The 27522-nt window shown below is 36.0% G+C and overlaps 3 protein-coding genes across 4 annotated transcripts in view; 2 read left to right on the top strand and 1 right to left on the bottom strand.

The window, feature by feature from the left end:
• Positions 1 to 5: 5 nt before the first annotated feature.
• LOC124430748 lies at positions 6 to 22949 on the bottom strand. Its single transcript, XM_046977741.1, has 4 exons — positions 21715 to 22949; positions 10125 to 10259; positions 3967 to 7323; positions 6 to 3591 (listed from the first exon to the last, which is right to left on the bottom strand). The coding sequence occupies exons 3-4, from the start codon at positions 6203 to 6205 to the stop codon at positions 3134 to 3136; spliced, it is 2697 nt and encodes an 898-aa protein (XP_046833697.1). The 5' UTR covers positions 6206 to 7323; positions 10125 to 10259; positions 21715 to 22949; the 3' UTR covers positions 6 to 3133.
• Positions 22950 to 23127: 178 nt separating this feature from the next.
• On the top strand, positions 23128 to 24938 carry LOC124430751 (DNA polymerase interacting tetratricopeptide repeat-containing, protein of 47 kDa). Its single transcript, XM_046977749.1, has 6 exons — positions 23128 to 23562; positions 23639 to 23810; positions 23893 to 24085; positions 24177 to 24457; positions 24542 to 24706; positions 24802 to 24938. Exons 1-6 carry the CDS (start codon positions 23298 to 23300, stop codon positions 24893 to 24895), a joined length of 1170 nt encoding a protein of 389 aa, XP_046833705.1. The 5' UTR covers positions 23128 to 23297; the 3' UTR covers positions 24896 to 24938.
• Positions 24939 to 26260: 1322 nt separating this feature from the next.
• LOC124430752 overlaps positions 26261 to 27522 on the top strand; it is a 3757-nt gene continuing 2495 nt past the window's right edge. The window contains exons 1-2 of one of the 2 annotated variants that reach the window (XM_046977750.1): positions 26261 to 26872; positions 27455 to 27522. The exon at positions 27455 to 27522 is cut by the window's right edge and continues 576 nt beyond it. The gene's annotated coding sequence lies outside the window, so the exon portion shown is untranslated. Of the gene's footprint in view, positions 26873 to 27189; positions 27212 to 27454 lie in introns of those variants that run through there. The other variant, XM_046977751.1, reaches the window with a different exon arrangement.

Genomic DNA, 27522 nt, shown 5'->3' on the forward strand with positions numbered 1-27522 from the left:
GCATATAATATTTCGCAAAAAGCTTTTATTTACACATTTGTTCCTCTCTCTCTCTCTCTCTTTCTCTTTCTTTTCTCTCTTTCTTTCTCTCTCTCTTTTCCGGGTTTTATGTTAATCTAAAATAGCAATAAAATTCCACTAATTCGCTTCTCTCTCTCTCTCTCTCTCTCTCTCTCTCTCTCTCTCTCTCTCTCTCTCTCTCTCTCTCTCTCTGTGGAATGTGTTCCTCACATAATAAATACAGATTTCTGTTATAAATTAAAAAACGAGAGCGTGTTCATTGGAATTTACAATTGAGATATGATGTCGAGAATTAAAATTGCGCACAACCTACCGATAGATTTTTGAATCGTCTTTTCATGTAAAAATCTACCGTGTGACAAATATATTTATCATCAATTATAAGAGTCTGTGTATATGTACCGTCGTATTTACAATGTCAATATAAACATACAGACTGCACGACTGCTTAAGCCTATATATTAATATACGAAAGGAAAAGTAGAAACTCCTACTTTGTACCATTAGGTTCTGAGAAGTAAAAAAAAAAAACATTTTTAAAAACACAAAAATACAAAAATAAGAAAAATAATTACTGGCTCGTATGTCAAATTGTCTTATTCGCTTGTATTTGCTCGCTAAAAAATTAATGATATATATATATATATATATATATATATATATATATATATATATATATATATATATATATCTCATATGTCTAATTTAATGCTAAATCTTAATAATATAAATTAAACATATGTTCAAAGTTCTTATAACTTAAACTAAACCCTCCGTAGCCTCTTCTATAAACGTATAACATTAAAATTACACAATGCTTCAATACTATGACCACACACATTCTGATATTATTTCTAAAATAACTTAGATAGCATTGTAAAGGTACATTGCACCTTCTTCCTTTTTCTCATTGATTTCATCACGTGACCTTATTGCAACTTGCCAAGAGAAAACTTAACGTCAGTGCACGTGTGTTTGCAATAATAATAAATATTATGTGATTTCCTCCTGTCTTTTGTTTTCGTTTTTTGCATAATTAACAATTGATGAATATTTCAAAACATAATATATAAGAGCATTGATAATAAATGCATTATATTTTATAAATAACTTTGACATGCGCTAAAAGGAACATCGATATCAAAATTGATTGTTTAATTTATATTTTTTAAATAAAACTAATCAATTTTATACGGCTCAAAGAGGGTTGTTGGACGATGAATAAAATGTACATTCATAACGATCGGTCGTTAAATTATCAATTATTAATATTGACTGTACAAACGGTGTATTTCTTTTTTTCTTTTCGTTTAGTTCGACAATAATTAGTTTTCAATAAGAGAATATGTCTCCTTTTAGAATATACCGTTTTTGAGATAATCGCGTTTTTCTTTTTTTTTTTCTTTTTAAATTATAATATACGTTTGAAAAATCATGATCGACTTTTACTTTTTAGTATGTATGGGTGTTTTTGATTGAAAAATATATCTCCCATTGAACATCAGTAAAACGGACGTCATTTTGAATACACGCGAGAATTTAAAGGACGAGCGCACCAAAAGAGAACAGATGTGTGATTTACGTATTATATGGCGCCATATTGAACAAAAGGCAAAATATTTTTTTATCGACCATCTATTATTTTTTTATTGTATTATTATTATTATTATTATTATTATTATTATTATTATTATTATGGGTATAAGTTATCAGTATATATATATATATATAAATATGTATATATATATATATATATATATATATATATATATATATATATATATATATAAAAAATTGAATCGTTCATTCTTCCAATCCATTTCACATAGCCGAGTTTAATATTAATCGGACAGAGAATAATAACAACAATAATAATACTAATACTAATAATAATAATAATAATAATAATAATAACAATAAATAAAAAAAATTATAAAATATATATGAGAATAAAGCTTGCTTCCATTACATTACGTTGAGGGAGAGATACCGTATAACTTATTTTTTTTTTCTTTTCTTTTCAATCACACGTATTTATCATCTTATTAAGTACCAAGTGCCTAATTAATAACGTTACGACTCGAAATACCCTGGACTATCCAGATACGAAACATGAATCCCGTTTTCATGAACGAGAATTCGTCGTATACTTGTTTACTTGTTTTCTTTCTTTCTTTCTTCGCCTATTAGAAGATAGAAAATAAATATAAGTACATTAGAGTAGGGGTAGCGGCTCGACTCGCAAAGTTAGATGATGCGCGTGTTAATAAGACGTGATGATAATAACACGTAAAAAGGAGAGGAGTGAGAAATATATAGGAATGATTTTTTTTTCTTTTTTTTTTCTATACAACAAGGGGGAGACAATATCTTCTTTTCGCGATAATACAGAACAGACCAAAAGTTCCTACGTGATTATAAAAATCAATTACTTTTTTTACGGACTTATCAGGCGCATAGTTTAGGTTTTGTAGTTTGAAGAGTTAGAGTCGTACTTTTACAATCTGAGGGAAAAAAAGAAGAAAGAAAAAACAAAAAAAGAAAGTTTAGCCTAAATGTCTTTAAAAGTAGTAAAATTGATTTTTAATATCGCCTAGAAACTTTTGGTACATCAAGGGACTTTCATCCCTCATCCCTGCATGATGAAACGAGAAAATTTAATTCGCGAGGTACAAATCGACACTCGCGCAGAGCGCACTGGGAACACTTTTCACGTTTTCCTTTTCCTTTTTCTTTTTCTTTTTTTTTTTCGATGACGATGCAACGCGATACTGCGTTTCGCAAAGATATACAAATTAAAAAAATTACTTGGACATTATACGACAATGTCGACGAAAAAGCGTCTTACGCTTTTTACCTAACGATCATCAGTTCTCTCAATTGGCGTGTGTATGTGTGTGTGTGTATGTGTGTGTGTGTGTGAAATGTATATATATATATATATATATATATATATATATATATATATTTCTATATATAATTATAACGCGATATATTTATTTGTTCGATAAGTCTATCCATTTATCGAGCCGTTTGACGTAACCAGCTGATAAACGATGAAATAGGTTCACTAAGCCGCATCATCGTAATAATTTAGCACGACGACGAATCTCTACGTATTGTTGTAGAGTTGATGATGACTCGTCTGATGTTGACTCGGGTGAGAATGTTGCAACGAGTGTTGATGCTGATGTTGATGCTGAGTAGGATGCTGGTGCTGCGAATGCTGATGTTGGTGTTGAATGTTGGTATGCCTCGCGTTAAATCTAACGCTACCGGCCAACGAACTCCCTCTACCATGAGTTCCCACCATACTCTGGCTATCGGATAAATCGTCTTCTTCCGCACCTAAATTTCGGAACCTGACGAAGCCGTCTTCCGCCACCAGCATTGTAGACCCAGTTGTTGGAGCTTGCTCATGTAAAGCTGGAACAGGTGTATGCCTGCCCCGACTCTCGGAATTTCTCAAAGTTTGCACACCGTTGCCATGACGACTCAATGATCCCCGGCCTTCATGCGGAAAATGACCCATCGTGCCGGACTTACGAATGGAATGCCTTTCGAAGGTACCTGAAAGTAGCAGCAACAGTTAATTGAACTTATACTTTGTATATGGGTCGATAATTAGCAAAGTGGTCTAAGCCGTTTTAGATATTAAAAAAGACATATTGTCTCGCACACTACTTTTAAAGCTTTTACGATTACATAAAAGAATTACTAAATTCAAGAATAAATATATTTATTTTTATCTGCGTTTATATATACAGAGATACAATTGTTAAATAATGAAAGTTCAAGTATCAAAATATGTATATGACGTTAGACCTCAATTTCATAATTATCTAATCACTACTATAAACCATTACTAGAGTAGTAGTCCATTTAAATAAAGTTCAAGCTGTATCTTTAATAAAAGATCATCGATATTATTTAAGTAATGTCTACCTGATATGTTCAAATGTTCGGGCAACGTGTTAAGTGGAAAACTGTCATCGTAGACTTGTTTCCCAGTCCTCATGGTATAATTTTGTATCGCTTGATTTGTGCTGCATATAGCTGGATACAATACATCGTCCATGTTCTCCGTAGACGTGGAACTGCCACACGGGAATAGAGCAAAACCCGAGTGAGCTGGATGCTGTTGGAGTTGTTTCTCTCGTAGGGGATACTGCGAGAGACTAGCGACCCAAACCAATAGCCCACAAACGGAGAGTTCTAGTAACCTGACGAAGAACTGCCAACCCCACCAGACCCAAGGATATGGCTGAGAACGTTCACGTATACCAAATATACCATAGAGCTGAACAAAACCTATCAGTATGAAGAGTATTGCTGTCGCTGTGGTCGTCGTAATTGCTGTACTCAATGCCACGGTCGAAGGATCGATGCCAGCGACCACGTGATTGACACCAGCAGTCTTATTGTTCGTAATGTGTATCTGCGAGCGTACGACACGATACACATAAACATAACAGAGGCCGAGTGTAACGCAAACAATGATGTAGATACACTGACAAACTAGGGGCAATATCTCTGCTTCATCTCGATAACCTAACACGTGAGTGGACACGTGGAGAGAGACGCATAAAACTATGTGAACGGTTGAGAATAAAACTAGGGCAGCTGGAGATAAGAGTTTGTTGTTCAACGATGGTGCCTCGGAGCATCGGGCTAAATACAACATAAGCGTTGCAAAGGCTGCCGATAACAACGGTGCCGGTAAGTACATTAAAACACGTGACAATGGTTCCGGCAAAGAATGGCCCAAATTGTAGGCATCGTAGAACAGATGAAAACACCTCAGAGTACAGACAGTCGTTAAAAGAAGATGAACGGCGAGGAAGTACGACTGGGTAAGAAGATTGGTAGCTTCGTTGAAACGAACGATCTTGTAAATCGAATACAAGGCCATCAGAGTGAACATGATGGCTGCTACGTAAACGTGAAGAGACCAGGCGATTTTCCATGTTGATTCTGAAGGATTCGTATCTATGTGAGGTACCAAAGAATCACCGTCCTTGTCGTTTGGTTTCTTCGATGGTGGTGCCGGTGGCTGAGGTTGGGGATATGGCAGTCTTTCTGTATCGACTATCTCGATATTATCTGTCTTGAAACCATTCTCCGTTCTCAGGCCATGTTGATAATCGCCGTCGTTCTCCTGCCTCCTCGTATTTGGCAGGTTGAAAATAGTCGGTTGAGTAATCTTCTTAAATGGATCGACCGTACTCGTCATCGGCATCATAGTGGTCGTTCCTGTAGCGGGTGTTGTCGTTACCAACATCATCGTCGACGTACTCATTCTCTCGGTCGTTATAACCAATGGTACGTTCTGCAATGGACTCTTTGTAGCAAGCGGTTTCAAAAGAATCTCAGGAATGTCTTGTTTTCTACCATTGCTACCGGAAAGAATCCGCGATATGCTTGGATAATGAAGAGTCGGTACAAACTCGTTCGAATTATTTCTCTTCTCGTTCTCGGAAAATTCGAGTCCAAATTTTGTATTGACGTTGCTCGTGTTGATGGCTTTATTCCTGGAATGCGAGTGTCTCTCTGGGCCATGGGAAGCAGGCACTTGTACTAGGTCAGGCGGCCTGATTGGTATTCTCTCGTGTGCCGGGGTAAGACTAGGTGGTGGTACGGGCCTTCTTGCACCAGTATGTACGTCAGAATTTGTACCCCTAAGCGTTGGCTTGTCGGCGAATGGATGAAGGTACTCCGGCGGTAGGGGTGGTGTAAACAAGGCTCGCGAAGGCGGTGCATACGATGGTAAATCACGTATACCCGACGATGCTGTAGCACGTGGTACTGGTATTCTTATAGAATGTAACGAGGGATTAATCGCAGAGGTTGTTATAGCTCTAGTCGTCGTTGTCGTCGTTGTCGTCGTTGACTTAGTCGCCGTTGTAGTCGTAGCGGTGGTGAAGGTTGTTAAAGGCGACGGTACGGTCGATAAGGTAGTACTAGCTGAAATTTGAGCGTCATAAGCAGGTACGCTACGTTTTGTGGTAGCCGAACTATGTGCGACCTTGATAAATATTGCAGCGAGATTCTTTTCTAACGCCGTATGATCTAGATTGAAGATAGGACTATTAGGGCCACCGTCACCGCTTGACAGGCAAACGTTCACACAAAATTGCATGGTAATTAAAAATGACGAGAGAAGTAAGCGCATCGTTCCTATCATGATGCTCGATAATGATTATGCGAGCCCGCAAACGTCCAAGTATTCGAACGCCGGCTCATTCCATAACCGGAAGAAAGGAGTGCCGACGAAAAGCCAAGATGATAGTGGTGGTGATGGTGGTGGTACCAGTGATAATAATAATAATAATAATAATAGTAGTAGTAGTAGTAGTAGTAGTAGTAGCAGTAATAGGCAGATAGTAACGACCTAGAGAAGACGACGGTGGGGAGGATTCTCGAAATAAGGACACTTACGAGGACCAGTCTTTGAGATTACTATTCTATTCCCATTTGCGCCTTCCTCTTTTATTGATGCATCGGAAGAGCGAAAAAGATCTTCCTTTGAATTATTCAATATTTATCGTTCATGGGCTGGGAAATGAAAAGAGAGAGAAGGGCCAGTCCTTTTTTTACCTACTGAGCATCATCGCTCTAATATTCGTAGGTATTTTCGTCATTTTTAGAATCTCAAATCAGTCAATAAATCTTTCATAGATATTTCTACATTCTTAGACTTATAATTATTTATATATTTATATATATATATATATGTATGTGTGTGTGCGTGTGTGTGTTCTTCTCACTCATTCGTAATATCTTGACAGGTTAATAGCATTCAATTAGCCCGTCACATTTTGTTCCACAGTGACTGGTATTAATTTGACCACCAGACTCCAATATCAATCGAATATCTCCCAGCTTTATCATAGCCCGATCAGTTCTTTTACTCGAATTGAAATCATCCGACAGGGATGAATAAAAGATCGTGGTAGAGCACTTTGTTTGGCTTCTATTATAATGGCATGGCCGAAAAGTTATCTTTCTGAAGAAGAAAGAAAAAAAAAAAAAGAAAAAAAAACTTATTTATTTCGACCTGCGGGAGATATCCTCGTGCTTGGTTTTCTTGATCCAACGTTATCTCTATTCGAGATCATCACAGATAAATATCCTCGAGGAACATTCGATTCCAAATATCAAACGGAGACTGATCTTCCAATATTCGTCGAAGGTGCATAGAAGAAATCCGTGATATTTTTTCATGCTTCATGCGCACCTTTTGTATATGCGAGATGAATGCGGTTTACTTAATCCTTGATCCATCGGTTAGAAACCCGATACCTAAAAGATAAAAAATGAACAAGAAAAAAAAATTAGATATGGTTTTTAAATAGTTCCATTTTTATTTAGTCCTACTTATTTTATCCTTTTTTCTAATTATTTTTTATGCCTTCGTTATTATTATCATCATTATCAATATCATCATCATTATCATTATTATTATCATTATTATCATCATCATTATTATTATTATTAGCTTCTATCATTATAATCCTCTTCGCGAATATACCGATGTAAAACGGGACACTAGTCGCCACCTTCCTATTGAAAAGCTTATAATGATAGGATTCTCCTCTAGTAACGTGATATTGCAAACAAAATCGATTGTAAAATGATCTATAGGAGTGTTGTAACGAGGAATATTGTTTTTCGGGGGGGTAATGATATCGTAAAACTGACGAAGCCTTACAATTCATTAGTTACTCTTGTAAGAGGAGTATAACGACAGGAAATTTAGGGGTACTTCGGGATGAATCAGTCTTTTGTCGAGTTATTGTATTTCTCTCTCTCTCTCTCTCTCTCTCTCTCTCTCTCTCTCTCTCTCTCTCTCTCTCTCTTTTCTTTTTCCTCTTTTTATTCTCACTTATATTTTTATATTCAAAATAATCAATCTTAAAATAAATAGAATAGATATCCAACTAGTAAAAGTTTTCTCATAAGATTATTAGATGCTAGAATGAAGAAACTAAACTGTAGACACGCACGCACATGCCTGTACAGGCACATACAAATATAAGTTTCCAAGTGATGTGCGCAAGGTTTCTTCGATGCTGAGTTGCTATCTACTCGTGCGTTACTTACCACGATGCTCGGGTCAAGAATGTCGTAATCGACATTCTCTGTGGAAACTCGCTTCTGATTGGATTGCTAAGCTTTTCAAATGTATGCTCTATACGCAGAAAGTGTTAATACCTCGAAAGACCTCAGCAAGTTTATTATATGTTATCTGCGCACGATTACAAAATAATATGTATATGCATATATACATACAATTTATGTGTGTCTGTATTCGTAACATGTATGCATATACACTCATCATTTCACGGCGTATATGAAAAAGTCCGATTCATTCGTGAGAACTCGATAGTTATATACGCACATCGAATAAAACCGATAAAAATTAATGGTATCCTTCGATAAGATCATTCAACCAATAATATTGCCCGATCTTTATCAAATATGGAGTTTTGACGTGAGTTATCACATGAAATCCTCGATAATACTTTATTGAGATTATGGATTGAATACTTTGCACACACGAACATTTTTTCCGATCATCAACTCGATCAGCAATTCGAATATATTATGTATATCATTTCAATATAAAATCGTACAGCGTTGGAAATAATTACTCTATTAAAATGATACAAGATGGACAGAAAAGGTGATATTAAAAATCAATTGCTTTTTTCTCGTTTTTTTTTCCTTTTTTTTTTTTTAATTTTTTAGATTTGTAATCTAACAATTTGAAACAAAAAATAAGCCTTTAGAAAGCCAAGAAAAAAATTGATTTTTAAAATCATCTGTGTTACAAAAGAGAGCTCCCGTACGTGTAACACCAACGATAATTTGTATGTCCTATTTGGATATATTTTTCATTTTTTTTTTGCAATGGATATACGCACATGTATATATATGCGTATCTTGAGGAAAGAAATATTCCAAGAAATTTTGCACAAGTTTTGTTTAAGGTTATTTATCAGTAATTACCCTCAATCTTTATGGGTCCCTTTAAAAGAAAACGTTCGAGTTATTTGTTATATTTACGATGTACCCTTAGAGTTAACAGTCGGGTGCAAAGGGTTAATTGAAAAAATCGGTTGAATTTTTCTTTGAAGAAATCTCTTTATCATAAAGAGAGTTAAAAAGCAGCGCACTCTTTTGAAAGATTATTCTATGATGCACGACGTAAAGGAGTCCATTGTATATAACTCGCACGATCGATCGCTTGGCATGATGCCACTACTGCTGTGTACCGTCTCTTCTCCTTCCACTTCTACTCCTTCTTCTAGGTATTCGCACATTCCTTTCCCACGAGTTACGAATTTACTTTCTACGATATTCTTATACTCTCTTGGCGAGCAACGAATCGGATAAGAAAAAAACGGGAATAAAAAAAGAAAAAGGAAGGAAAAAAAGCATTATGACGCTTGGATGCTGCAGGAATCGATAGGATAAGATTAACTCGCGCTAGGGATATCCTAGTCGATTTTTCTTTCCTTTTTTCTTTTTTAGATTGGCTGGGTAAATTATTCTTATACGTATCAATAAGCAACTAATCGGATAAAAAAAAAGTATATTAAAATAGCTACGCGTTCGGATGCTGTATAAATCGGTACGATAAGCTTAACTCTATACTAGTATTATTATCCTAGTGATTTTTTTCCCTTCTAAATTGTATCTGCAGCTTATTCTTATACATCACACAATCCCCCGACAACATATTTTAATAAACTAGCTTTAACAAAAAAAAAATAAAAGATAGTGACACGTTCGATAGGATAATCTCAACTCGCTAGTATATGACATAAGTATATCCTAGCGTAATATTTTTTTAATTATTTAGGTAGATCAAAGAATCATTCATTCATAAGAGGACCCTTGCTTCTAACCATTTTATCGATCTTGAATGTTAAGATAAACCTTAAAAGTGATAAATAGAAAGAGAGAAAGAGAGAAAGAGAGAGAGAGAGAGAGAGAGAGAGAAACAATGAAACATACAAGTGAATTAGCTCATTTTAAAAAACATTAATGAAAGAGATAAAATCTGTCACAAAATAGAAAATAACAAACATACTCACATTTCTTTACGATCAACAGCGGTAGCTATTATGATCGGTGAACAATGAACGATGTCCTAATAATAGGACGTCGTTAGGACGTTGGAAGGAAGCGAAGTAAGTCATTGATCCGAACTATCCCGTCGTCTCTCGAACCTGCAACAGGCCGCATAAAATGAAATTAATGTAGTAATAATCGTCCCGAGCGTAAAAGATAATGCCTTGTCTCTCTCGCTCTCTCTCTCTCCCCTTCATTTTCTCTCCCCCTCATTCTCTCTCTCTCTCTCCCTCTCTCTCTCTCTCTCTCTCTCTCTCTCATTCTCTCCCCCCCTCTCTCTCATATTGTAAGCCAGAGTTGCAATGGCGATGTGCCGTGCCACGGTTAATGCCGTAATAATTGTTCTCCCGGGCGACTTATCGCGATATTAGCCCAACTACCACTATTCTAATTCGGTGTATACTACTACGTATATGCTCTCACAGGGATTGCTTCTCTTGTGAGATCGATAATCTTGCAACGCGTTTCCTCTTTATATATATATATATATATATATATATATATATATATATATATAAAATTCTCTCTAACAGTACACGATATATATATATACACACACACTCACACACACAGAGAAATACCTATGTACACGGATCATTCATATTTAAAGTTATGTACATGCATATACGTACGTACATTTGTCTGATTCATTTCTATCCTCTTCTAACTCGACAGAGAAAGAGACAGAGTCAGAGAGAGAAAGAAAGAAAGATAGATAGGTAGATAGCAAGTAAAAGTAACAAAGTACAGTAGTAACTTTTGACGAGCAATCATAGTAGAGAGTTTATTATACATGTCAATCCCTTCTTTACCTATCTAATGAATGTTTCCATTTTAAAACATCAAGGGGTCACTAAACGCGGGATATCAAAGAATAGCATTGATCGTACACTACACGTATATATACATGGGCAAAGTATCAAGCAATATCATCGAGCTTATATGAAAACTACCCTCTTTCAGAGATAGAGAGAGAAATAGAGAGAGTTTCACGGCCTTTGTTTTCAGTATTATCGTTTACACATATTCGTTTTGATGTAATACCGGCCAAATGATCGACAAGCCATCGAACGTTGTTAATAACGAATTACATAGGAATAACAAAAACGAAGATCTCCTTTTGGTTGAACTCGTGATCCTCGATCGTCGAAAGGGGATGAATGGATGGATGGATGGATGGATGGATGGATGCATGGATGGATGGTTGGTTGGTTGGTTGGCTGACTGGCTGGCTTGTCGAATTTACAAAAGGAAAAAGAATCAAAGGGAGCAATTAAAAAAATAACGAGAGTGAGAAACAGAGAGAGGGTAGAACTGTTCCCTCATTCCCCCATACGAATTCTCTCCCTTTCAGAAAGACCTTTACATCACAGTCCAATCAAAGCAATGCATTGGTATACGAATGCTCATTCACATAGAAATCAACTTATATATAAATACGTGAGCGTGAGCGTATATGTGTGTGTGTGTACATTGTACATATACAATCGTTCAGATCCTTCCCTTGTTAACCATCATTTTAAACATTTGCCATATCACGATCGTCTAAGCGTTTCTTTACCTTGGGATCGTTAAAGACTAGAAAGACGGTTTCTATTGTCATAGAAGAAAAAGAAGAAAAAAAATGATAGGTAGTACACCAACGAAGAAGATGAGACCCTCCGCTACCTTTCAAATTACGACGGCACAGATTAGATACCTATAAGCTCAAATTCTCGACTCCCATATCGTCCCCTTCTTCCTCCATCTCCTCCTCCCTCTTCAATAATCTCTTCGCCATCCTATCCTCTCATGAGTATGCGTCATTCGATCGTCGTTCGACTACTAAACTTCTCTCTCCTCTCACTCTCTCTCTCTTGCTCCTCGATGTATTTTCAACAGTCTAGACTGTCCCTTCCCATATAAAAGAGGCATGAGTGTACACACCTCGCATATCTTCACGATTGCGTAGTAAAACAAACTAGCTAGGGAATTTTTATGCGTTATAAATTTCCGGATAAAAAAAGAAAAGAAATACATCTTCTCCCCCTCCTTCTCTCTCTCTCCCTCTCTCTTTCTTTCTTGTCTTTCTTTATGCGATTATAATTTTCTTATTTCTTCGATTAAATTACACGGTGAATTATACGGTTTGCATATTCCATCTGAAAGACAAACTTTTCTTTACTTCTTTCTTGTTATTATAATACTCCTCTTCTTTTTTGTCGATTAAATTATTTATAGAACAAGTAGTTCCATTTGAAAGAGAAACTTTGCTTTTTTATACTTCTTTCCTTCCTTCACAATCGAAATGATACATTTGTTCGACATTAAAGAAAAGAAAAAAAAAAGATATATAAATGTATAAATTACAAATGGATTTATATTTATTAAATTATATACTGTATCATTAAACGTATAATTAAAAATTGAAATAAATTTTATATTGAAAGAATTTTTAAGACAGTCTTTCAAGAATGGATGTAAATTGTTTAGTTTTTCTTAAACAAAAAAAAAAAAAAACCTTTTAAAACATTACGAGGATGACGATGATCTAGGAGGTAAGGTGCAAAGATATAAAAATTAATAAAAATTAATAAAAATATATTTGTCTGGAAGTAACAATGGTCGCTAACGATACCAGTCGACAGTCCCTTTTTTAAAAGCCATAAGAAAACATCATGGGTGAAACTGGATGGCGTGCGTGCATGAGCGCGTGTACGTACGTACTTATACAAAAAATGCAGAACGACAGCTGCTTAGCGCTGTATATAATAGCGCTAACACTAATCCAACGATGTCCATCAGGTCGAAAAGAGCGTAACGTAGAATGCAGTTATATTTTTTTTTCTTTTCTTTTCTTTTCTTTTCTTTTTTTTCCTCACCCCCCTTTCTCTCCTTCTTTCCGCCCTCTCATCCATATAACACACGCATGTTTGTGTGTGTATATCTACATACACGTATTCCCCTCCCCCCTCTCTATGTTGCATTCCGATGTAAAGGCGGGAAATTTTAAAAACTTTTCACGCCCTAAAGAAATTACATTTCTCAAAATTCACGAAGAAGTAGAAAGAGAGAAAAAGAGAGATTATCTCTTGCATCGCATCATCATCCTTCGAGAATATTAAAACTCGATCTTTTTAAATGCCGCACTTTTCTCTCTTCTCTTCTCTCTCTCTCTCTTTCTCTCTCTCTCTCTCTCTCCCTCTCTCTCTCTCTCTCTCTCTCTCTCTCTTTCTCTCTCTCTCTCTCTCTCTCTCTCTCTCTCTCTCTCTCTCTCTCTCTCTCTCTCATCCTCTGTGTACGATGTTTAGATTGTCGAAAGATATACTTTTATCTAATAACAAAAATCTAAATCGTTTTCCTCGCCTGTTAGAAACGATGCGAAGCAGTACGCGCTTTTGATTAACCGTAGGATAGAAGGAAGAAATGCCAAAAAAAGAGTGAATGAGATAAGACTATAAGATAAAAGAAAAAGAACTAAAAGAAGGAGAGGGAAAAAGACTAAGGTGAAACGAACTCAATGGACAACTGCGATGTCTTAACTTAAACCATCGGGATGCCAAAGAGGAAAAGGCTAGAAATCATAGAACGAAAGAAAAAGAAGAAAAAAAGAACTGAAAAAAAAAAGAAAAAATACTAACTTGAAAAGGTATGTACAAAAAAAAGGACGTACAAAAGTGAGACAAAATCGATGGAAAACTGAACTGTCTTGACTTAACAATCGAGATGCCAAGAAGTTATAGGGCCAAAAAAACATAAGATAAAAGAAAAAGAAAAAAAAAAGCACTAAAGGAAGGGTGGACAAGAGAGAGTAACTTTTGAAATCGAAAAGGGATCTTAGAAAAAAAGAAAGGAAAAAAGAAAAAACAAAATGATGCGAGGAAAAACTTATAGAAACCTTCGACGTCTTAACATAACCATCGAGATGCCAAAAAAGAAGACAATACCATACAAGAAAAAAGTAAAGAAGTCTTAAAAAAAAAAAAAAAAAAATTGAATCGAAAAGTAAAAGATTATCTTTAAGGATAACACACAGATATATATATACACGGAAAAATAAACTAAATCAAAATTTATGGAAAATTTCAATATCCTAACAAATAAGATACCAAAAGAAGAACCAAACAATAGATTAAAAGTGAGAAATCGATTCTATTATCTGCTTTTCTATTAGCATATTGCTTCGTCAGATCGATCAACAACGATGGACTATTAAAGGCGTCTTCTTCTTCCTCGCGAGAAACTTACCACTACCACTGGGACCTACGATTACCACCACCACCAATCATCACCAACCAGTACCATCGGCAACAACAGTAGAGCAGTAGAATCCTATCAGCACCAACCAGCACTGACACCAGAGTATACCAGCACAACCATCATCACCATCGACAGAGAAGGCTTTTCCTCGAGTGCATCATTCATCGTGGCCAATGGAATGTGCAGCTCATCCTTTCTCATTGCCCTCGACTCTTCGACATTTGCACTCACCTCGATAGAAATGGCACTCTCCTCCGACGTGGCTTTTATGCACCCACCACGTTCGATGAGGAGGAGAAGAGGCCAACGATGTGCTTCAACACAACACCACCACGGTTATACGCGATGGTTGGAAAGGAGAACAAGAGGAAGATTTCTCGTTTTGCTTGCATCCAATGCAACCTTTTCTGGGTATGCTTACATTTATGTGTGTGTATGTGTGTGTGTGTACACTATATATATATATATATATATATATATGTATATATATATACGTGTGCACATGGCGAGTAAACAAAGGCAATTAGAACGAGTAACTCGTCTCATAAAATGGCGAATTTCAACGCCTCTTCGACTTCTCTCTCTCTCTCTCCCCCCACCCTCTCTCTCTATTCACAAAAAACCTTCGATTCTTCGACTGAACAAAGCGCTGTAACTCTCTTCCCTGTTGTATACGTAAGAGAGCTCGGAACGAATTCACTTGGCAGATAAAGATATATACATATATATGTATATATACGAGCCAGGAAAGTTAAACGTGCCTGCCAAGAAGCAGAGGTATTAGCCACCGAAACACCTACTTTTAGGTACTATAAGAAGAAACCAGATGCTGCAGATGGACGCGAAACAGACTTGGACTTTTGCTTACAATGGACTTCCCGACCCTCTCTCTATCTCTCTCTTTCTCGTAGAAGAGAACTTAACCGATCGAAATTTTCCTAACCTTTCCTTCCTATCCCCCTCCCTCTCTATTTCTCTACACAAGTATATCCTGCTCTTTCTTCTTTCTTATCCCCTGAAATTCAAGGAGCACGTGGAAACGTGGAAATGAAGATATTCAATAACCCAATAGTAGGATTCTTTGTTAGAAAAGACATTTGACGTCGTGTCTCGAGAAAGGTGGCACGAAGAAGAAGCCGTACCTAATGCGATCAGGACAATTTTCATGTTGAATTTTTTCTTCTCTTCTCTAAAGCCTTTTTATAGTTCGCTCCTCTTATTAACTCTACCCGCTCGTGTATACATAATATATAGAGAGAATTCTTTGATAAATTATTAAAACAGGCGCGTATGAGTGGGGTGTCTGCTAGAGTATCTTTTTTCTTTCGTTCTCTTTTTTTTTCTCTTTTTTTGTTGAAAGAGTCTCGTTTGCGAGAGACTGCATCCCATCGAATAGAAAAGTAGTTTACCTTTTGAAAAGGTATCCTTCGTATCCTTATTAGACGAAATTCTTAGAAAACCCGATTGCTCGGTTGTGTCTGGCTCGTGGTACATCAGAAGCCACTTTTCATGTAAATTTATGTACGACGGAAGCCCTATTGTATCAGGGATACAACACAAGGCACCCACGCATGACTCCTCGCATTAATATGACTGCAAACTGATGTTCAAAGGTACGCGTGTTTACTAAGAAAAATGATACTAAGAGTTGGGAATAATCGATAATAAATACTAAGTAAAAAACATCCTCGATATTACGATACATCCTATATATACGATATATATTGATATTATGATAGAAAATACGTATTAAATCGATCGTAGATATAAAGTACATACATACATACATACATATATACATATATACATCATATATATATATATATATATATATATATATATATATATCCTTGAATCTCGGTCAGTAAAAGTGATCGTGTTGTCGACGAATAGGCGAGAGTAATGAGAAGGAAAGAGAAAGAGAAGAGAGGAAAGAAAGAAAAAAAGAAAGGAAAGAAAAAGAAAAATCACAACAGGTTCGACCTTAAGTAGCTGGCGATTTGCATGCGCGACAGGTGCAGTGCGAGGTCGGCGTATTACGTGTTTATTTCACGTGTCTTGCATACTTAACGCGCCGATTTCAACGGATTAGCATAATATATTGCCAAGGAGCACGTGATTGGTCGAATTTTCTTAACACACGAAAGAGCGCGGAATTGCGAGTATATTGTGAGAGAAAGAGAGAGAGAAAGAGAAAAAAGATATGTATATATATACATAGATATATATTATAAGACATACTATATTATTTTACTATGTTAGACTATATATATAGTATAAGATATTATATATATAGGCTTGATCCATTAATTTATTATGAGTTAATTATGCGTCAAAAATATGAATATGAATATTTCAAACGAATTAGAATTTAATTATTTATTATATAAATAACGTTATTTTATATATATATATATATATATATATATATATGTAAAATACATAATAAGTTATTCGAATAAAAATGATCAAAAAGAAATATAAATAGAAATAGAAAGATAAAAGAGACAAAAATATAAATAAAGAGAGCAAGGGAGAGAGAGAGAAAGAGAGACGAGGGATGGAGGAAGGGAAAATGTATATGGTCACTGGTCAGTCGCATGAAGGGAGATAACGAGAGATAAGGGGTCGTCGAGTGATGTTCGATAAAATGAAAACAAGTGAAGGAAACAGGAGAACAAAGAGCGATGGCCGTTGTACTTTGAAAAATAGAAAGATAGAAAAAGAGACGTGTCCATTCGGAAAACAACCAGTCGATGTTAAGAAAGAAACGATATAGAGGAGGGCAATGTACCGTGCGAATGAAGTTTTAACATAACCACGGCAGACATATACATACATACATAAAACTTATATATATATATATATATATATGTGCGTATATACGTAAGGAAATAGCATACACGCATATATACTTCCTTGCAATTCGAAGGAATTCCGATTACGATCCCCTACGTTGCATGTAAGTATGTATGTACGTAATATCATACATACATACATACATACATACATACATACATACATATATGTATATATGAATGTTGTATGTATGTTTAATGAAAGGAACGATCGTAAAAGAAAGCGCGTTTCTTCGTTGGTACTTCTTCTTCGTCTTCTTCTTCCACAGCAATGAAAAATTCTTATACGAGCTTGGTATTTTCAATATAAAGTCTGCGTTCGTATATCCATTCGTGTGCAGAAGGGCGCAGCGCGCAAGGGAAGAGAGGCAAGAGGAACAACACACAGAGAGCAGAGGCAGGATAGACGACGCACACAGAGGGGTGCAGACTGCAGAGGGTCAGGGACGCAAAGGGACACAGCGGCGTGCACGCTTGTAGCACGCGCTAAAGTAAAGTCGGCTTACAGGCTTAAAGTCTACGGGGTTATCCGCCAGTAAAAAGAAAGAGAGAGAAAGAGAGAGAAAGAGAGAGAGAGAGAAAGAGAAAGAGAGAAAAGAAGGTACAAGAGAAAGGGCAAGGGACTCTGGCTTGGTCAAGATTCACGCTAAAGTAAAAGGAATTACGTAGGCATAAAGTTTCACATATATCGGCCAATAGACACCTGTATTTTACAATATCATCAAAATAGTGCAAGAATGGAGACAGGTGAGATGAAAAAAAAAAGAAAAAAAGAAAAGAAAAAAGGGGGGCAGGGAAAAAAAATCAAAACAAAATAATAATATTTCAAAGTTCGAACAACGAAGAGGATCATCTGTTATTTTGTATTGGTCGTGAGAAAGAATAATAAGAAAAAAAACATAGCGGCTATAGATAAAATGGCGTCTATGGTGATTAAAGAAAATATACGCGATGTAATTATATCGAGAGACAAAAATAGCAAAGGAACCATAAGGATTGTGAAAGGGAGGTGAGACGAAAAGAGGTAGAAAAAGGAGGAGGAGAAAGAGGAGATGGAGGTGAAGGTGGAGGAGAAGGTAGAAAGGAGACACAAGAGTAGAGCCCCCCATCCAACGCGCGCTGAGATTCCAGTTTCTCCGTTAGCTAAGGAGTCGAGGATGAGGATGAGGATAAGAAGAGAAGAGAAGAGAAAATAAGAGAAGAGAAGAAAAGAGAAGAGAAGCTGCTATATACACGGCCACGGTCTAACTCGTCGAGGTCGGGTCGAATAATAAAATAAAAGAGTAGAGCATGGATGGGGTGTAAGGTGGTTTGTAAAGGTAGAGAGAAAGAAACTTCTCTTTCTCTCTTTCTCTCTCTCTACCTCTCTCTCCCTCTCTATGTCTCTCTCTCTCTCTCTCTCTACATGGCATAAGGTACGGCTACGGTGGCGGTGAAGGTTCTGCCGGTGATGCTGCGGCCACGGACTACGACTTCTGCTATAACTATAGCTGAAGCTGTAGCTGCTGTTGCAGTTGCTCGAGGAAGATGCATCTACGGAATCGAACAAGAAGGAGAAAGGAAGGAAGGAAGGAAGGAAGGAAGAAAGAAAGAAAGGAAGGAAGGAACGAAAGAAGAAAGAAAGAAAGAAAGAAAGAAAGAAAGAAAGAATGAAAGAAAGAGAGAAGGTTCCGACGTTGCCACATACTCCCTGAATTTCTGAACCACCTCAAATATATAAAGGTTACCTTTATAAAAACGTCATTCATAATGCTTCGAAATTCTTCGGAAATTTTCGATAACTTTTTCTCTCTCTTTTTTCCTTTTATCGAATATCCTACCGTATGTACTTCTTCATTTTCTTTCTTTCTTTCTTTCTTCTCTCTCTCTCTCTCTCTCTCTCTCTCTCTCTCTCTCTCTCTCTCTCTCTCTCTCTCTCTCTCTCTCTTTCTCTCTTTTAGAACTAAGCGTGCGCGTTTAATTTATGAGGATCACCTATAAAAGAATAACGATCGATTTTATTGGAAAGGTTCGTCGTACCTAACGTCATACACTTTGCCTTTTCATTTTCGAACCAGTCAATGGTTCCTTTAAGAAGATTGAAAAAAAAAAAAGACTTTCCATTTACGATCTTTCGTTGAAAGGAATAAGAACTAATCTATGTGGGATATGAAAGGAGGACAAAACGAAGAGAAAAAATAGAAGAAAGAGGAAAAAGAGGAGGAAGAAGAAGAAGAAGGGGTTGTAAAAGAGGAAATGAAGAAAAGCGATCTACCGTGGTACGACTAGTAACACGTCGTTGCCTTTGAATGGACTCATTTGCCCGGGAAATTTAAATCAAATCGAACGGATTACATTGTCACGATTCGTTAAAGCTTTATCATCGCTCGCTGGTGCTGCTTCGAATCAAAAGGATTAGTTCATTTCAAGCCTTTCCCAATCCTTTGGTACCGTATCTCCTGCTTAATTAACTAACCGCGTAGAAATATAATGACAGAAATGAGGTACAATTTTGAATGCATATAGAGAAAATGTATCCCTCTGTGGTCGGGTTCGTACGCAAAAGTTCACTACGCGGAACAATGAACGAAGCCAGATGATATGGAAATACAATTGAATAGAGAGAAAGAAAGAGAGAGGGGCAAGGGAAAGGGAAGAAAAAAAGAATAATAAAAGCGCATAGAAAAGTTTGAGCTACGAGAGAATTGTAGAAGGTCCTACACGCACGCATTCTCAATGGCTCGTAAGCAAATAAAAAAGAGAGATAGAGTAAAAGAGGAAACAGGAGAAGAGTAATGTGTTCAAAGTCGAACAGGAAAGGTGTAAACGTATCGTCGCGAAATAAAAAAGAAAAAGAAGATGAAGAAGACGAAGAATAGTATGAAACCTTTTTATCTTATGAGAAAAGAGAAAGAGAGAGAGAGAAAAAAAGAGAGAAAGCCCCATTTTAGTTTGCTCCATGAAACTATTTTTCTCGACGAGTCGATAACGTCGTGTAATGGGAACGGAGGAGAAAAAGGTTAGAAGAGAAAGAGGAAGAGAGAGAAAGAGAGAGAGAAGAGAGAAAGACAAAGCTTGCCATCAAGCCTGAATCGACGTATGTAAGTGAGAAAAGGAAGGAAGAAAGGAGGAGGAGAAGAGAAGAGAAAGAGAGGACGTCGGATATCGAAGCAGGTCGTGGAAACTAAAAGGAACGACAGATCGACCGACCTATCGACGAGCAATCTCCGTATAAATTCTTCACAAAGAGAGGTAACGATAGTTGGAAAGAGAGACAGGTAGACAGACGGATGGATGGATAGACGGACGGACGGACCGACAGAGAGAGAGAGAGAGAGAGAGAGAGAGAGAGAGAGAGAGAGAGTGAGAGAGAGAGAGGCAAACAGAGAAAAGAACAATGAAAAAGGATGAGCCTCGTGCTCGATCGATAATATAGATTTTAAAAAGGAATCTATCGATATATTGTTATATCCTTAAGAGATTTGTCAAAAAGGTTTGTAGGTCATAATAAAAGGGAGACAGACACCTGTTAGATTATCATCTAGATAGAAACGTTCGTTCCCGTTTAAATTAAATAATAATTATGATTAACGATTATAAAGGAGAAATGTTAAAGAAAATGAAGAGTTTTTCCGTCTGTTGAACGTCGGTATACGCCCAGAAAAGGTGGAACGATAAGTATCGTGTGAATAAGAGAAAGAGAAAGAGAGAGAAAGAGAGAGGGGGAAGAAAAAAAGAGATAGAAATGAGATTTATTCGCGCGCTCGTAAGAGTTAAAGGAGAAAAAAGAGGGGTGCGGACAAGGGCGAGACGACAGCAATATAATGTTGCGATGAGAGGGATTCGTCCTCGTGCCACTATTATAACTTTTACACGAGGAACAAAGGTTCTTTTAAAAGAAAAGATATATATATATATATAGAGAGAGAGAGAGAGAGAGAGAAAGAGAGACAGAATGGGGGTGGCACGTGAGAAAGCGTTGAAGGCCAGACGATATGACTTTAAAGCAGGTAGACATCACCGCGACATCTTCTGCAAAAGCGGTACTGCCGAATCTTTCGAAATTGATCGTGGCTCGTAACGCGCATACTCTCATTACCAACGAACTACCATGTATGTATCGGGAACACGATAAATGGACCTTTCCCTAGGTCTTCCTCCGTGTTAACATTCGAAAAAAAATGAAAGAGATAAAGGAAGGAAAGACGAAAGAAATAAAGGAAGGAAGGAAGACAAGCCCCCGACGTTTCAGTCCAATAATCTTTATCGTGTTCAATAATAAAATTGGCGTGGCACGCACTTTCATTGCGAGGGTGCGTCCGATCTTCGTATGGTCGGTCAAACACACGCGCGAACACGCGGCTAGTATCGAAAGATAAGATAGAAAGAGAGAGAGAGAGAGAGAGAGAGAGAGAGAGAGAGAGAGAGAGACAGACTAAGAGAAAGGTAAAGAGAAAGTATGTAGATATTAACTTACCTCGTTTTCCGATGGTTCTTCGGTACGGAGGGTAGAATCCGCGATGTACTGTACGATAAGGCAAAATGATATAATATAATCCAATCCCGTCCTCCGCACCTCGGGGATAGTTGGAGCGAAATACGTTCGATAATGGCTGGCACACATAAGTAACACTAAGGATGCACCAACAACGGTGCTTATCTTCTTCTCTTCTTCTTCTTCTCTTGTTTCTTGCTCACGCACTTTTCACCGACAGACCGCGACGAACGAAACGGACTAACGTCCGAACGGTCTTCTCTCTCTCTCTCTCTCTCTCTTTCTTTCTTTCTCTCTGTCTATCTTTCTCGTAATACCGATTCTATGTCGTTTCTTTCTTGCACGACACTTTCGATAAAAGAAGACCAGGCCGACAAAGATCCAAAGAGAAAAGGAATTCCTCTCTTTTATCTATCCTAGGCCCACGGTGGCCATTACGTTTCTCGCATCGTCGTCGCTACCACCGTTGCGAGGGTACAAAGCGAGAGAGGGTGGCTGCTGCCTGGCTTCCTACTTGCAGTTGGCCGGGTGGGAGCGAGAGCGCAGACGGCACCGAACGACAGACAGAAATGGGAGGGAGAGAGAGAACAGACTGTGATGAGAAAAGGAACGCGCACGATATATCTCCTCTCTCTCTCTCTCTCTCTCTCTCTATCTATCTATCTATCTATCTTTCACTATCACACAACGAACCCAGGAACGTATTCGACGCGCCCGCTACGAGGACGTGAGAGCGACTGCTCTCGGCAACTTTGCGTGTCGTCTAATCGACCAATCGTCGAACGCCTCTCACCGAGCGCCATCTTGCCGTGAATCTTTGAGTGATTGGACAAAGAGACCCCGCTTTCAGAAAGCCGAGAGCAATCGAAACTTTCCCCTTCTGCCGCCTAAATATAATATCTGATTGCTCTTACTTTTGATACCCTGTTATCTCTCTCTCTCTCTCTCTCTCTCTCTCTCTCTCTCACACACACACACTCTTTCGTCTACTTTAATTCTTATCTTTTTTTATTGATATTAATTTTAAATTATATTTCTCGATATATATGTTTGTCTCAATGTTTACATACGATCAAGGATATAACGAACTGTTTCAAACTAACATTTTCAAACGATACAATTTTCAAATTTAAAATCTAATCTAGTTTATATAGTTTGTTTAACGAACGATGTCCTCTTTAATCTAATATATAATAAATGCAGTATTGTTTGAAATACAATTTATCCCTTATTGCTGTCGCGACAATTCTTATTTTATTCTTTGTAATAATAAAAAAAGAAAAAAAAAGTTAAAAACGTTGAATATACGATTAGCGACATCTCATGAAATGTATCGAAACTAACCGCAAGGAATATAATTCTCTATCTACATTTCTTGTTGGTTGGCGTAACGGAACTAGTTCTTTTTGGAAGTAGTATATATTCTCAAGTTTGGGTGATCAGAATTATTCTATATTATTCCTTATTCTACACAGAACGGTTATTTTGTTACTACCACCAACCTTTATTTCATTATATACTACAATTTTGATAAATATATAACACAATAATAAGTAAAAGAAACCATGGATAACAAGAACAAAAAGAAAATTTGGACCTACGATGAACGCTTGGAGCTTGCTACTAAATTGGACGGGCAATTGGATGATTTTATAAGTCAATTAGAAAAGAGAACTTTTAAAGATGGATACACTGAAGAGAGTATGCTAGAAGAATTAGAAAATCATCCATTTTTTATGAAGAAAGCTCCAGAACCTGGACAGCCACTATCTCCTCTTGTGGAAGGATTACAGCAACTTAAATATTCATCGGAAGAAAATACTCCTGAACGTTTGTATTTATATTGAATATTTGAATATTTGAATATTTTAAATTATTTCTATATAGATTAATTTTATTTCTACAGAATTAGCTAAAAGTTATAAAGACGATGGAAACTTCAATTTCAATAATGGACAATATCGTATGTCTATTATAAGTTATACAGAAGGTATCAGAACCAAATGCAAAGACCAAGAATTATTGGCACAACTTTACAATAATAGAGCTACTGCACATTATATGCTTCAAAATTATCGGTATAGCTGTTTGCTTAAATCAATGCCCTTAAATTAAATACATTATAGAATATTTCATAATTCTTTTAAATATATTTTGTAGGTGTAGTTTAAATGACAGTAAACAAGCAATAAAATTGAAATCAGATTACGCTAAATCCTTGGAAAGAGCCGCTAGATGTTGTTTCAGGGTAAAAGACTTTGAACAGTGTAACGAGTTATGCGATAAAATCCTACGTATCTTCCCAGAAGAGAGAGCTATATTGGATTTAAAAAGACAGATCATATTGTGTGATGTAAAATCATTGTTATGACAAATCTACTAAACAGATAAGTTATCTTATACAATAATAATTAAATTTATATTAATTATCTAATTTATAATAGAAAACCTCATACCGTGACCAAAGGAAACAGAAAAAAGAAGCAGCAAAACTTTCTAAAGAAGAAGAAGAATTGTTATCTACCATCAAAAGTAGAGGCATTAAATTAGAATTGCTTGATGGTGACAAAATTCCAAACTTGAAAGATTTGGAATCGAAGATACCAGAATTGATGCAAAGTAAAGTACACTTAGATGGTAATAACAAGCTTGTATGGCCAGTAATATTTTTATATCCTGAATTCCAAGAAACTGATTTTGTACAAAATTTTCACGAGGATATTACGTATGTTTTTTATCAATTACAAAAATAATTTTTATACCATAACTATTGAATAATAATTTATCTTTTTTTACAACGTATTTCTAGTATAAAAGAACAATTAGAAGAATTATATTTTTCCCCACCACCATGGGATATTCAACATCAGTATAACCCTGATACCGTAGCAATATATTTCGAAGGAAAAGATAAAATTTCTCTACATAAAGTGGACATTTCAGAAACGCTTGGAAAGATATTAACGGATGAACAGTAAGTTTGAAAATTGATAAAAATTATTTACTAAAAATGTCTCATTCTCTAAAATCAATATAATTAAATCAATAAAATTAATATAATTTTTGCAGATTTTTGGTTCGTGGTGGAACACCAGCATTCCTGATATTTGTAAAAGACAGTAAAGCCGAAGCTCGTTATTTGAGAACCTATCACAAAGAATAGAGAGAACGTTAAAGTAAATAAACTGGGTTTTATTTTTTGCAAATCCTTGTCTTTGATTTTTTTTTGGTAGCCTTTTTTATAACAACGTCACCAGACATATTTCATATCAAAATAAAACAAAAATATTTTCGAATGGACAGAACGAATTCAAAATATTTTCCTGTTTCCCGAAAGTTCATACTAAAATTTCAAGAAGTATTCTAAACGATAATCTGCTTTCGAAAGAGATCTATTTAAGGGAATAAATTTCTACTAAATCTAAAATATATATCTATTAAGAAAGTAAATAATTTTATCAGATTGTAAAATGATTTAAACAAATCAAAGTCATAGTTATGCTCAATATGCAAATAAAAATTGAAGGAAGAGACGAAAGAGAAAAAAAAATCAGAGATCACTTCTTTATATACAAGTAAAAAGAACATTAAAGGAAGGTGGTGCCCTCTGCATCACCTGACGAAGGTAGACAGGTGAGCATAAAGAGAAAGAGCATCAGGAGTTGAAAATTCAGTTCTCGACCTACACTTTGGATCGCGTATGCGCGTTGTCGTTGTCGTCGAGTTAAAAAGACGCGTTGTTTCGAAAAATTTCCCGATCAAATTAGCCGGTCTTAAAGAATTTAGTCAATAAATTCGTGATATAAAAGGAAAAAATTGGAAATTAAAAAGAAAAAGATAGCGTTTTTTGTTGGATCGAAGGTCACTTCAGGCACAATTCAAAGAGAAGAAAAAGAGAGAGAGGAGATTGTCGTGAAGTTGGATATACCGCGAGAGAAAAACGGAGCGAGACGCAAGCGATGTTAAAACGATGCAGGCAATACCTTTTATCCTTTTCTTTCATTTTTTTTTCTTCTCTCATTCTCTATATCTCAATTACGCCATTATCCTCTGGCCTCGCTTAATAACTATATTTATTTATTTCTTTCTTTCTTTCTTCCTTGGATTAAACACGTGGCTTCCTTTACTTCGCAAAAATTATTTTTCTCACGACTTTTTTTCTCTATCTCTTGATAGATCCTGTACTTAGGTTAGTTCTAATAATCTTCAAAAATTTCCTGAAAATTTTTTCTAATAATAATTAATAACGTATATTTGTATAATCGATTAGAAAATTATTAGATATTTTCTTTTGAAATTATTAATTATTAAAGATAAATGTTAAAAATACCTCTATAATCTTGGATGATTATTGTGATTGATATAGAGAGGAAGAAATCGTCCTATCCGATACAACAAGGATGCCATATTGATTCGATGAGGATCACCGTTGGAATTTCCTCTTACGAAGAAAATAAATTCTGTCCAATTGCAATGCGAACTTACGACGGTACATGTAAGTATCTTACAAATTATAGACTTCCGTGTTATTCTAGTTTGAAATTAGGTTATAAAGAAAAAAAAGAAAAAAACAAAAACAAAAACAAAAAAAAAACAAGTCAAAGATGGAAGGAACTTTTAGTTTTTTTTAGAAATCGGATATTCGATGCGGCTAGAGAGCTTTCGAAAAGAGAAAAAGAGAAATAAAAAACGATCGAGTGGCGCGTTCGACTTATTTTTCAAATATTTACTATCTCTCTCTCTCTCTTTTTACCTGTTAAAACAAACAGTTAATGTTTTTCTTTAGGAAAAAGATTTACAAGTAAAAGTACGAATGGATTGCGCCAACGATTTTATACATATACAGATATATATATATATATATATCCTTTTATCTCTTACTTTTTTCTTCGTTACAATACACATGTTTATTTTCGAACTGTGTATAGAAGTAGGAGTATTTGCTTGTCCCCGAGGAAGTCGAGGTAAATACCTTTCTGGTGACGACAGGGAAGAGAATCGCGTGTCCTAGTTTCGTGAAACTCGATGGACCACACGATGCATCTCTCTCTCTCTCTCTCTTTCTCACACATTCACTCTTTCTCTATACGGTATCCCGAAGCAAGTGTTCGATATAATACTACGCACATATACATTATAAGTACGTATACGTATATTTACAAGCTTATATATGTATGGTTCTCGAGGAAGAATTGCGTCACGCGTGCCACGCACTCTTCATGAGAAGGATATAACAGGAGCTAACCGGTTGTAACGGCGAGTCAATGTGCAAGTATATCTTTTATATATATATATATATATATATATATATATATATATATATATATATATATATATATATATATATATATGAATAGAAATAAGAAAAAAGGAGAAAGAGAGAGGAGAGAAAAATCTAAAATATCATCAACGTCCAACAGAATCATATTACGTTACTTCTCTCCAACGAGATCACCTTCGCTCTACTAACCGAAGAAATGTCCGGCCATTTGACACACATACTTCGTTTATTTATTTTTTTTTGTTTTTTTTTTGTTTTAATATTTTTCATATACTTTTGCTAGAATCCTAGCTTCGTCCAGTTAGACGATCCCTTTCCTTCGAATTAGACATTTATCGTTAACTCTATTACTCTTTTTTCTAACGCTATATTCTTTGTATCCTCCATCTTTGTTTATACAAATTAGTTTATAATTCCTTTTTCGTTTTCTTTATTTTGCAGTTGAAAAGACGGAACAGTCTAGGAGACAGGAAAGAGTGCGTTATCGAGGAGAACTCAAAAGTGTTTGG

Source organism: Vespa crabro, chromosome 19 (genome assembly GCF_910589235.1).
Source record: "Vespa crabro chromosome 19, iyVesCrab1.2, whole genome shotgun sequence".
Classification (NCBI taxonomy): domain Eukaryota; kingdom Metazoa; phylum Arthropoda; class Insecta; order Hymenoptera; family Vespidae; genus Vespa; species Vespa crabro.